This window comes from Emydura macquarii, unplaced genomic scaffold (genome assembly GCF_026122565.2).
Source record: "Emydura macquarii macquarii isolate MOO-44397 ecotype Brisbane River unplaced genomic scaffold, CSIRO-AGI_Emac_v2 contig_431, whole genome shotgun sequence".
Lineage (NCBI taxonomy): Eukaryota > Metazoa > Chordata > Testudines > Chelidae > Emydura > Emydura macquarii.
Window position 1 is genome coordinate 62,224 of NW_027130568.1, and position 13,047 is coordinate 75,270.

The following is a 13,047-nucleotide window of genomic DNA, read 5'->3' on the forward strand; positions in this document are numbered from 1 at the left end:
ATTAATGAACTGATGCCTCCCCTAACCTCTGTGGAGACTCTATCAGGTCATAATATGTGGGCCAGTGGAGAAACATAAAGGCCCAGCACAGAGACATCTCAGCCCTGAATGTGTCATTCAAGTAGGGAATGGTGCATCAGAAGCTGCACCAGGGAAGGGAGGAAGCTAAAGTGTCAATGGGTAGATTGAGGAAGGGATGATTATTTCTAAGCCTCCTTTTAGCAGTCATCTTTTTTGTACACTACAGCAATAAGTGCCCCAACCAGACAATGTTCCAGATGCTGAAACATTCCTTCATCCCTCTGGACTAATCTTGTTCCCAAAACACATAAAATACATCTCTAGCGGCCCAAACCCTCCCATATGCATGCTACTGCTGTGCCCATAATTAGACTAAAAGTATGTTCTAGTTTAAATAATCTGGTCACGCTCCTATTTAACATTTATAGTCATTCACAGAAGTCCGTTCCTTAATTCTCCTAGAGAGAATAACATGTATTGTGGAGAAGTTCAGCCCCCTTTTTCCTCTCTAGCCTATTTTTTAACCTTGCTAACCTTGCATCTGAGTAACATTTTCTGTGCGGCAACTGACATTTTGAACAGGTAATTAAAAGCACCTGCAGCAAAGGGGTTTTAACCATGGAAGACCATTGTTAGACGCACACACACATCCAGTTTCACAATCTGCAGTACTCTGCATCTTGCTCCAGAAAAGAAGGGAAGCAGCTTTATAAAATGCTGCTAACTTCACTGTGGTTCTGAATAGACTAAGACTGAGATCCTTAAGTGTTTTCCCTTTTAACTGCAATTTTGTTGTTGTACTGCTGCCCCCATCTCTACTAAATATGGCTTTTGAAATGTAAATCATATCATGTTCTCAGAGATGCATCTGACACCCTTAGCACTGTTTTTCTTTGCACTTCAAAGAGCTGTGTGGTCACACTTTGCATTGTAGCAAAATCACAATATTTGCCTTCTGAAGATCTCCTTTAATGTGTACAATCAATCCCTGATAATGTGTTTTGGGGTTTTTTGTTCCCTGAAGTCTATTAATTTTAATGTTGCTGCAGGTCATCAGAAAACATAATCTCTTCTTTTTTGATTTCTCAGTGAATGAGCCTGAGGGGAAAGAGACGCACAAGAGAGACAAGACAATTGGACATCACAAGTGTCTCAGTCCTCAAAAAATGATGCTGGATGAACAATGGATTAGAACTAAATTTTAAAAAAGGAAATAAAATCTCAGTGTGACAATTGTCTTCACTTTCAAATTCATCATGGCCAAAATCCTCTGGCTGGACGGCTGAGGTGAGTGTCCCACGTTTGCTGTTGGGACTCAGTGCAGATCCCTTGTACCTACGGCTCACAGGACCTGGGAGCAGGTGGGAATTGGATGATGCCAATTGCTGGAATGGGGAGAGAAATGGACTGTGACAAGCTAAGATGGAAGTGACCTGACAGCTTCAAGCCTAGCAGTTGCCTCTAGTAAGAACAGGTTAAGATTCGAATCACAAGCTTCACTGGGAGAGCAGTATGCAGGAAGCTGGTTTTCAGGCCACAAATGCTTTCACAGGTAAGAACCTTTGTCGCTCTCAATAAATTAATAATTTCTGGATAGATTACTGTTTGGGAAAATAAGCGGCATGATCTGTGGCAGCAGACAGCCTTTGTAGTGTCTTGCTTTTGTGAGCCATAAATTCACAGGAAAAATAATTCAACTCCTATAAGACAACAGAGACTAACTCAGCTTTTGAGTCAGTTATTTCAAGTTCTCTGAAATTGATGGCTGCATACCTTTGGAAGGGAGCCCCCCAAACTTTGCTGATCCAAGTGTTTCACTGACAATCTACCATGGGCATGAGGGGCCACCTAAATTGCATAAAATGTAGCAGATTGCAATTGCTCTTATTTTTAATAGGGAAGTGAGGCCTGGAGAGACTACAGGTCACAGCAGGCAGCCCTGTCTTGACTCAAGCAGAGGCGCTTCATATTGGATTTTTGTATCTCCATGCACAAGCGGTATCCATGGGCTGAATTTGCCATGGGATTGTCATTTGGGCCACTTTTGCTTTAGTTAGTGGGGTATTTAGCCATTAAAATAAATGGTTCAAATTTATTTTCCTGTAGGTGTGTTTGGGAAAAAATAAAAAAAAAGAATGCAAATAAAGCTGTACATTCTTCTCAAGAAATCTTCTAGTGAAAATTCCATTAGAGATTCCATTATAATCTTTCAGTATGTCTCTCTTGATTCTTAATGGGTGGAGAGTGGGGGTATAGACCTTGTTGTTTTGTTCCCAAGCCTACTGGCCAACTGAGAACCAGCAGAAACTGGTTGAAAATTCTACTGGAATTTCTGTGTCTTTAGAAGAATTTAGATAATGGTTTAGAACCATGGCACAAATTAAGTATAGGGTGTGTAACCTGCATTTTTCCCATTTTAAAATCAGGTGACAAATTACTGGATTTTCATTTTTCTTTTTGATATATATATCCAGGAAAGAATAATGTCCCTGTTTCAAAGCTACTTTCATTAGTGCTCCTGGCTGGACTGGTAGCACTCCCCAGGACAGAAAAGCAAAGTTTTTCCAGGGGAAGAATCCCAGTTGTCTTTTCTGGTGGCAGCTTCCTCAGCAGAGACATCCGTCCCACTCTTTCTTGCCAGAATTTGAGAGTAACCCTAAATCCAATTATTTTTATATTGAAGAAACATGACTAGAGAACTAGGGATTAAAGCTTCTTCTCTAAATGCGGTTATATTGTTATGTTGTGTGGTGTGCAATGTTCACTCTATCCCATAAGGGATTACTCCTTCTTCCTCAAAACAAAAAACTGTACTCTTATGATGGAGCAGCCTCCGCATAAAGGCATTAGGGGACTCCTCCATAGTGAAGAATTAATAAAGTGTTTAAATAAGTTAACATGTATATATGCACACACTGTACATTCTGGTGACTTGTAAAGCAACCAAGCCAAAAACTCATCCCTTTATCTAATGACAAGAAAAGCATGTTTTCTTCAAACTTGTTTCAAACCACTGTCTGCATTTGCTTTCTCAAGACCATTTGTTTCCTCATTGTTGTTTCAATAGAATATCTAGAGATAAATAATGACATTCAGTGGACAGCTTGTGAGTTAATTGCATGGTAGGTGAGTGGTCCTTAGAGAAATTTCCAGGAATGTATTTTAAGACATTTTTATTCTAATTTAATAGTTGCAATCAAAATGTAATGTTAGCTGTGTACTGTTGCTCCCACAGCCCACACTTACTTCAATTATGGGAGTGGTGGTTTAGCCTCAGAACAAAGTAATACAGTGATATCCTGCAGTTTGTAGTGAGAGGGAGGGTGTGAGTGCATGAAAAAGGGAGTTATTTGACTCATCAACATTTATACATATAATAAAGAAGCTTTGAAATCTGTGTCAGCGTTGAGGTGAGCAGTACTAAGGGGTTGCAACTATAGCTGCAGGGAGACTAATCATTTTAAGTTTATATTTTCAGTTTACAACTGAATTTAGTGTTGGTGAAAGGAGCCTTGGAAGATGGTAAGCATCTATTTATTCACAGAAGAGGTACATCATGGGCATCTCTTTTCATCTCACCAACAGGTTTTAAGCTTGAATCTAGATGGCCTACTGTTAAGATTGAGGCCTGGTCTACATTAGACTGTTTTGTTGAAAAAAGTCAGCTTTTGTTGACAAAACAGTGCTGGTGTACACAGTGCAGTCATACACACCCCTCCTCCCAACGAAACGGCCCTGGGTTTTTTTGTTTTGTTTTTTTGACAAAATAAAACCACCTCAGTGAGAGGCGTAGAGCTTTTTTCAGCAAAGCTTAAGCGACAAAGCATCAGTGTAGCCACTGCCCTGGGTTATATCGCTGTAAATGGTCTCCAGACTGTCCCACAATGCCCATCGTGACCGCTCTGATAAGCAGTTTAAACTCAGCTGCCATGCAGCCATGCGCCCCTCCCCTTTCAAAACCCCAGGAGGTTTTCAAGTAGCTCACCTGGAGAACTCACTCCACAGTGGCAGCAAATGCAAGTCCTGCCTGACTGCCTTAACTACCAGGAGGTGTAACTCCTGATGTGCTGTGCAGAGCCAGGGAGAGTGGCAGGTTTGTGTATTGGTTGCTTCCAGCTGCTGCTGTCTGAACTTAAAGAGACAGCGTGCAGACACACTCAGTGTCCCCAACACACACACACACACACACTCTCTCTCTCTCTCACTCACTGTCACACATTTCTCCCTCTTCCCACTTCTGCGGGGTTCTTGTGTTTGTGTTCAGCAATGTCAGTTTGGCTGACGGTGTTTAAAAGCAGCCATCAATCTAGGAGGATGCCCCTGGAATGGTGGGATTCAGAAACCTTCATCGTGTGACGCTGTGCCTACCCCATGAGGTATTGCAAACCCTTCCCAAAGCACCCTGCCTGCAGTTGCACAGTGGGATAGCTACCCACAGTGCACTGCTCCCTGTGTCAACAAAAGAGCTGGTAATGTAAATGCATTCCACTGACACAAGAAGACAGGGAAGACATGCAACAGCGGTTTAATTACAGTGGTGGCTGTATGCCAGCAAAACTTGTGTCAACAAAACTTTCTAGTGCAGACAAGGCGTAAGAGTTCAACCCAGTCTCCATGCTCATTTTGTTGGGACATCTGTCAAGGCTTCCAAACTGTAATTTATTGATTTGTTTGGTGATGTGGTCACTTGTCCCTATGAAATGGACTGAAACCATTACATCATTTCACACTGATCACTGAATAGCATCTGACAGTAACAGCTTTTTGTCTGTACTGACTACAGATTTGAATGGGTGACCTAGAGAAGAAAGGCTCATTACCAGTTCCCTGAATTACCTAGTCCCTTAATGGGGAACAGTCTTTTGTATAAATCTGTAACCCACTCTCCACTACCATTGCTCTATCTTCTACTCAATATTTAACCAGTTCCTGTTGATCTCTGGGAATAACCGATAAGATACCAATTCAGTTTTCTATATGTTCACAGTGTTAACACTACTTTTACTGGAGCAGTATTTAGTTGTGCATCCTCCCCCTCCTCTACGAATTTGTTGAATGCACAGCTTTCATTCTTTTATGATGATCTTCTCTGTATGATATAAAGCTATAATAGATAGAAGTAAATAAATAATATAGAAATATTTGTGTTAAAGGAATATATTACCCCTTTTGCTCTGTCCAACTGAGGGTTCTTGAGGTACTGTAAGAAACACCATGGTCATATACTAAATACATTTGTAATGTCAGCTTTTAATGGCTATTAAATTTAGGTTAAAGTGAGAACCATTTATCCAAATACCTCTGACATTTGGAAATCTGGATAAACATGACCCAGATCCAAACCACTACTGGTTTTGTCTTTACAAAACTTGACAAAGCTTTTGCAAAAACAAAGCTGCACTTGTTTTCCTCATCTTCAAATATATAGTTAACCTTTCTAAGGTGAACACTGGAGGTAGCCATCTTTCTCAAAAGTCAAATCATTGGCAGCTCAGTGTAAAACAATATAAGCCCTTTTCAAATCTGTTCTAGTAAATAAAATAAACTAAAGCTACTATTAAAGGGAGCTGGAAGTTCATTTATAGATTGACATTGGGCTACCACACTGCCATTGCCACATTTACATGACTTTCTAGCAAGAAGGCCACCGCTGGCAGTAGGCTCAGATATCCAACTATAATTAAAAAACTCCTTTTGAAATATACTACTTGAACGTACAGTAGAACCTTTAATCTCCTCTCTGTGCCAGCTGTGTTTGCGTCTGCATCTTTAGGTCAGTGTGATCTTCCTGGATACTCAGAAATTGTTCTTACAAACACAATTCTGTAACCTTTATTTAATTCTGAATTGACAGTTTTGTGATAAAGCACAGTGAGTCTGGTTCCTTTGCGGCCACAATTTTCAGAGTAACAGAGTTGAAATCACCCTTAGATTTGGGGACTCTAGAAACACACGAAGAATGAAGACAGTGACTACATACTTAGACATAAGTAAGAAGTTTTGTCTGTATTATAAATTTTACTAAACAGATAATTAGGATTATAATCACACATGTAAATACAAAACATGAGAGAGCCCAAGCGATAGCTACAGCTGTATTCATAATCACACACCCAAATCTGTTATAGAATCTAGTGGATCTCTCAGCAGGTAGTCATTGATAGAGGGGTGGTTCCTGCTGGAGTTGTCCAATGAGGTCTTCCCTCAGAGACTTCCTACTTTATCCCAGCCAGAGCACCTCTTTTATCTAGTTGTTCTGACCATGCGTAACACCTTATGCATATGCATGAGGTTTCCAACCCTCCATTTTCTTATCTGTACTCTACACCCCATAAATGTTGAGGTGCCTCACTTTCCATAGGTTGTTCTTTGTTCACTTTTTTCTTATTAGCATCTCATTAACATTTATGTCAGTCTGTTTCCAGGACAACCTGTAGTCAGAATAGAACTTTCTGTGATGTTACAGTCAGGTGCCTTGTGGTCTATTTTTCTCCAACATCACCTATCGGTACAATCTTTGTAGTAATCTTGTGTTTTTATTGGCATGGGATCAGTCTTAGGTCACCCGCTCTTGTCAAGTCTCCTTAAGCCTGAGGCCTAGTGTGGCTGAGCTGGAATCTTATAGGCCTTAGCCTGTAGGCCTTGCATTACAGCCTTGTTTTACTTGTATACCTCATACACACTCCTCACTCCTAGATACTTGTCAACCATATACTCCTATAGTCCTTTTCTACTTATATCTGTTCATTTCACATTGACTATATATGACATAACATATGAGTTTACCATGACAATAACACACTTCAATGATAAAAGGAACTGATTGGCTACAATCCCCAGTTTGTGAATTTTCAAGATTAGTGTGTGTCTCACAATTTTCTCACTGCTTCTTAGGTCTTGGGAGATACCAATTATATTTTGTTAATGCCCCTTAACATACTGATAATAGAAGATTGCATTCTGCTATAGTTATTAAATATTTGATTTACAGATATGTTATTTGCTGAGCTCTGAGAGTATTCTCTTCACTACAATACACAGCATATATGATCTCTGCCCCAAGACTTTAAAGTCTAAATATATTGCACTAAGTAAGATTGGAAAAACATAGTGAAATGAAGCTAGTTTAAATATGGTAACATATACTTCACAGATCTATTTCTCAGGCTTAAATACTTTAAAAGAATTGCAGTCATTACAGATAAGGAAGCTACTCATAAAGCTATTTAGTAATGATAGTGCCATATGATAGTGTTAATTGTCAATTACAGCATTGTTAGATTTAAATCAATCCACTCTGGAATCTTCTAATCAATTACTGAACAAACTTTGTCTTTCGTTAGTTAAGCTGTATTTTCCATATACAAATAGCCAGGCATTTCATACAGATGGAGAATTTTAAATTTTCAGTGGATCTCTTCATAGTTGTTGATTCAAACAGAAGAATGTGTACTGAATACCAATTTACCAGAAGGGACCATTGTGATCATCTAGTCTGACCTCCTGTGTAACACAGGCTATAGAACTTTCTCAAAATAATTCCTAGAACACATCTTTTTTTAAAAACATCAAATCATGGCTTTAGAATTGGCAGTGATGGAGAGAACCCATTATGACCCTTGGTAAATTGTTCCAATGGTTAATTACTCTCACTATTAAAAATTCATGCCTTATTTCCAGTCTGAATTTCTCTAGATTCAACTTTCAGCCATTGGATCATACTATGCCTTTCTATGCTTTGTTGAAGAGCACATTTGATATATTTCACTTTTATCACAGTAAAAAGGGCAGACTTTCTTGACTGAGCAAAATGAATGCAGTGTTTCTCAAGTAAAACTCAGAAAATTAAAAGGGACACTTTAAAATGAAAATTGACTGTAAAAGTGCCATTGTAGTTGTAGTTTCTCCCTAATTAAATATAATTATTCATTTTATGGGGAAAGAAATACGGGATATGAAAGTCCAGCTGTGTTCTTGCTGGTTCATGCATCATTACTAATGATGAAGATTTTGCATTTTGAATTTAACAATTCATTTGATAATACATGAGCCAGAAAAGAAGCCATTGCACATTGGCTCTGAGAGTCTGACAGGAATAACCGTCCGTTACACTTACTTTTGTCAGTAAAGTAAACAGATATACACAAGAAATAGGTCTGTTGTGCAAGAAGATGTTACTTTCATGTCAGTGCTCTGACACTACCTGTACTTTAGGTAGTTCATCCTCAAATTTTGGGGCTGAACTACAATCAGGATCCACTGGGTGAGGAATATCCTCTGGCTTCTAAATATCTGCTTTTAAAAATTAATCAATCTTTCCCCAAAAAGTGAGAGAGAGGAAAGAAGCCACTTGTGATGCCTTGCATAAAACCCACACTGGAAACTTAAGAGTGCAGGAACAACTCTGGACATGCCGCAGTTGGAGGAGGGACTTGAAAGAGAGTCTCTTCAGCACAGCAGGATGGATGGATGGAGAGAGGCAGACCTGCACTTGCCGCTGCAGAGGTATTATGCAGAGGCATTCCCGGAGGAGTTCTGCTGCACAGAGCTGAGACTACCTTCCCTGCTGCAACTCATGGTCAGGATCGCCAGGGTCAACCACGAGCCACAATGTGCCACGAAAGAAGGGGCACAGCAGTAGGAAGAGACTCAGGGGAGCGGGTTACCCAGACCACAGGTATAGGACTTGTGGATTGTGGTACTCAAGAAGGTCCTGGGTCAGAACCCAGTGGACTGGTAGCACGCCAGTTCCCTTATCCCAGAACTGCCAGGTAGGCTACCGCCATGGACTGCAGCTGCCAGGCAGGGAGGCTCGCCCCCACTTATACCACCATTTATGTAACAGGGCCTACAGCGTATTGTGTTTTTCCTGCAGGAGGAGCCCAAGATAGTTAACAGCCCATTCCTAGAACTGTGTGATGATGTCAGAGACCATGCTATTCAGAAACAGGGAGGTAACCAAAACAAAGAGATAATGTTAATATAGAACAGTAAAATAAGCTCAGCCAGAAACAGTTGGTGGCTGCTGAAGGGGAATTGGCTGGAAAACCAATTAATTTTCAAACATCTAAGAGAATTAAAAAGTGAAGCATAACACCAAAAGCAAAAATAATATAAAACTGTTGAAGTACTTTACTGTGTCCTTTTTAAATCTGAAGCTGATCCATGATGTATATTACATCTTTGGCTAGTTGGGTGGAGGCATGAAAAATATGGGAAAGCAGCTCCCTACTCTCAGTGCAGTGATGCAAGGGAAGAATGCTGGGCCAAATTATACTTTGACAAATGCAACTCCTGGTTACACTGGTAGGATTTGGTCAAAAGTCTAATATTTCGCTGCTTGGTTTCAACCGGACCATTTGACATGACAGTCTCTTTTTAAAAAATAATTTCCATTAAATAAAGAAAAACAAACTTTTAATGGAAAGATACACAACTATTTTATTATGCTATTTTATGTTTTCATAAGCTGTAGAAATGCTTATCAGATAAAATAATTATTTACACTTTCAGAGATCTTGTGGGGTCATCATTGTCATAATGATATTTAGTTTATAATGACCATACTTAGGAATGTTTATTAGGGAAAAGATTCCAGCACATACATAGAAGTCAGATTTTAAAAATATCCGTATATTACCCCGTTATTTTTGATGAGCACTAGAAAAGGTCAAATCACACATGGATTAACTGCTTGCCAGTTATAGTTCTTAAATCAAAGCTTTTTTGTGGGTTGGGGCACACAAGATCCTTCTGTGAGCTGGTGTCTGCCCTCATCCTCTTTCTATTGCATTCTACACAAGGTCAAGTGGGCCAAAATTTGCCCCTTTCCTGGGGTTTGGCTTTATTTACAAAAGGAGCTCACAGAGAAACAATAGAAAATTCAGCCCAAGCCTTCTCCCCAGGCTTGGCTACTCCCAGGTTTTCTTCTCCAGGACTTCCCAGCTCATGTTTGAGGTCCTCCCTCAAAGGGTACTCCAACTTCCCTTTTTGCAATGGACTAACAAATCAGCAGCAGCAATGAGTAAGTACATTTCCTAAAGTTTCTAGCAGGATCACCACTTGAGTAGTTTACAAACAATGCCAGCGAAGCCACGTTTGTGTCCAGTGGAAACTGCTGAGTTCTAAAATAAGAGGATGTTGGGCAGGGGGAATTGGCTGTCTCTGAAGCACAGCCCACAACCAGGCTGTAACAATTTAACAACAAAACAAGATTCCACCCAAAATACGATTACTCCTCTCCTTTCCTGCATGCTTTAAATTTAAATCCTCATAAATGAGGCTTACCCAGCTCAAGGTGCTCTGATACTATGGTGATGAGTTTGATATAAAAACCTATATAGAATAGATGCGAGTGTATGGGGCAATTTATACTTGTTAGCTGTTGTCAAGATGTGTGTAGACTCAGAGAGTCATAACCGCCCTTAGTCACATAGTTAAAGTTATCTTCGCAGCCGCGAGGGCTAGAGACTTAATTTTTAAATGAGAATTTTGGGCTGGATTCTCCAGTTTGCTGAGCCTACTTTGTGCCATATAAACTAAATGGCCTTGAAACAGCCAGACAGCTACTGGGGAAAAACCCTTATGTAAGGAAACTGTCTACTTGCAGACAGTAGGCTGAGGCTGCTCAGCTGCCTCTTCTTGTGCCAGCTGCCCCATGTCCCTAATGTGAGGGGTATGCTAAAAGTATTAACAGGAAGGAATGTGGTCCAGTGGCGCTCCACTACACTTGATCTCCCTCCACCCCACCTCCATAAGGTACATGGTGGAAGTTACAGTAGCTTCCTTGCTTATCCAACTTCTGACTGGGCCAGGCAGTTGAAGATTAGAAAGTTTCAACCAGCTCTCTGCAGCTGCCATTTGGACAGCCTTTTTTCTAACTACCTAAAAATGTAAGTTCGTCATGAGAATCATTCAATATAACACTGCCATGGTAACAGGTAACAATTGTCTAAATAAAACAAGAGAGCAAAAAATAAATCACAGAGGTAGTCAATGTTAGAGAGCAGATGCGATACAGGAAAGAACAGAGACACATAAGGGATGTGAGAACTGTCCATGGACTCTGATTCTGAACATGTTCTCACTTTATTTACTAATGTTTTCTATCCAATTTTGAGGGTTTTTTGGTGGAAGATAACCTGTTTTTTATCTCTGTGATATTCCCATTTTCTACACCAGAAAGTTACTCCGTTTTGATTTAAGGGTGGGAATAGAGGGAGCCTTGTTAAGTAAAGAGGAATTCCAAATTTTAAAGATGAACACAGGGAAGAAGAATTCTTCTTTCCAGCCAACAACAGGGCAAAGCAATCGGAGCTTGTGAGAGTGAGATTGTACCTGTTGTCAATTGGTGAAACAGCTTAGCTCAATGTTAGCCAGTTGCTAATGACTGTGTGTGTGTGTATAAGTATGCATTCTGGTAGTGGTGGGAGAGAGAGCGTTGTAACCAGGACAAGGTGGTAGCTTCAGAAAAGCATGAAACACTTGTTTGGGATATGACCGGTCCAGAAATTGTGTGTTTATCCTGGCGGCTTAGACTATGTAAACCTGTAATTTATACTGGCTGAAAATGAATTTACAGCCTGGCTGTGTATTCAGTCAGTCCTTGATTTAAATAGAAAAATTAGAGATTGTGGATGACTCACTATATATTTTTTCTCTTCTGAGCCTTATTATACTTGATTTGTTTATTTCAAAAGAAATGCTCCATACGCTCAGTTACAAATATCCACTCACAATTGCTTAGAGCAAGAATTTTGAGAGGCACGTGACCTGCCAAGATAGTGGCAGAATATGAGTAAAAACTTCTCTGTGGTTAATTCAAGAGATTGTTAGTACCTATAAAGAAATAACATGTTTCTTTCTTGGAGGAATATATCTTTTTTACCAAACAATATTGTTTTTAGACACTTTTATGCCTGTCTGTGTGCTGCAGAAAGCAGGATATACTACGCCAATGAAAGCAGGAAGTGTGACTCCACAAGATGCGTCTTTAAGATTATTTCTATAGTCCATGAATGGAAAGAGTAATTCAGCATTAACTCTCAGTAGTTTTTGCACAATATATCAAGTGTGTTGCATTTGTAAAACCATGTTATACAATCTAATGATATCAATGGGAAGGGTTAACACCATCTCCTGAGCAGCGGTGTAACTACAGGTGGCCCACCCACTTTGAAAGCAGGCCCACCCAAACTCCACTTAAACTACCTGCACAACTGGAGCTTTCTCTCGGCTGGTGGCTTCTTGAACTTCCGGCTTCCGGTCACGTGGCTAGAAGCAGGAAGTTTGGGAAGCCACTGACCGAGAATCACTAAGCTGCCTGATGCTCCAGTTGCATTTGGCAACTGGAGCATCAGGCTTCCCAAACTGCCTGCTTCCTGTCACGTGACCGGAAACAGGAAGATTGGGTTTTTCGGCCTTGTCAGCCAGAGGCCCTGTCAGAAGATCATGTCTGGCTACGCCCCTGCTCCTGAGTACCACTGAGTTGTTTATTATTTGTATTGCAGTAGTGCCAAGAGCACCCAATTGACTTCAGGGCCCCATTGCTCCATACATGCAAATAGTAAAAGACAGCCCTTGTCTCAAAGAGTTTACAATCTAAATAGTTAAAATAGACAGAGAGGGAGATAGAAATTGGGAGAAAGGAAGTATCATTATCCTAAGTTTACCAGTGAGGAACTGAAGAAGACAAGAATATTAAAATACTTGTTCTTAGGGTCACACGGGAAGTCTGGCAGAGGTGAGTATTGAAGCACAGATTACCTACGTCCCAGTTCAGTATCTTAACCACAAGTAATAATCTATTTTTTTTATCTCTGTGACAGCATCACACACCACTTACCTGCACTTTGTCCATTTTATCCTTGTTCGCCCTGCCTCCTGTGAAGGGGAAAAAGCCCTCACTCAATAGTACTTTACTTCTTTTTTTTTTTTTTAAATGGGATATTTCATAGGATAGGTTTAATTTTTTTCTACAGTTTTGGAATTCAAGAATATATTTTGATATATGGCAGAAATGTTGTT

At 40.1% G+C, this 13,047-nt stretch overlaps 1 protein-coding gene across 4 annotated transcripts in view; it reads left to right on the plus strand.

The window, feature by feature from the left end:
• Positions 1–13,047, plus strand: part of LDLRAD4 (low density lipoprotein receptor class A domain containing 4) — a 314,887-nt gene that overhangs the window by 60,490 nt on the left and 241,350 nt on the right. For all 4 annotated transcript variants that reach the window (XM_067537464.1, XM_067537460.1, XM_067537462.1 and 1 more), the window contains exon 2: positions 1,111–1,573. In XM_067537464.1, coding sequence (XP_067393565.1) covers positions 1,534–1,573 — 40 coding nt within the window. In that variant the 5' untranslated portion in view covers positions 1,111–1,533. The remainder of the gene's footprint in view (positions 1–1,110; positions 1,574–13,047) is intronic.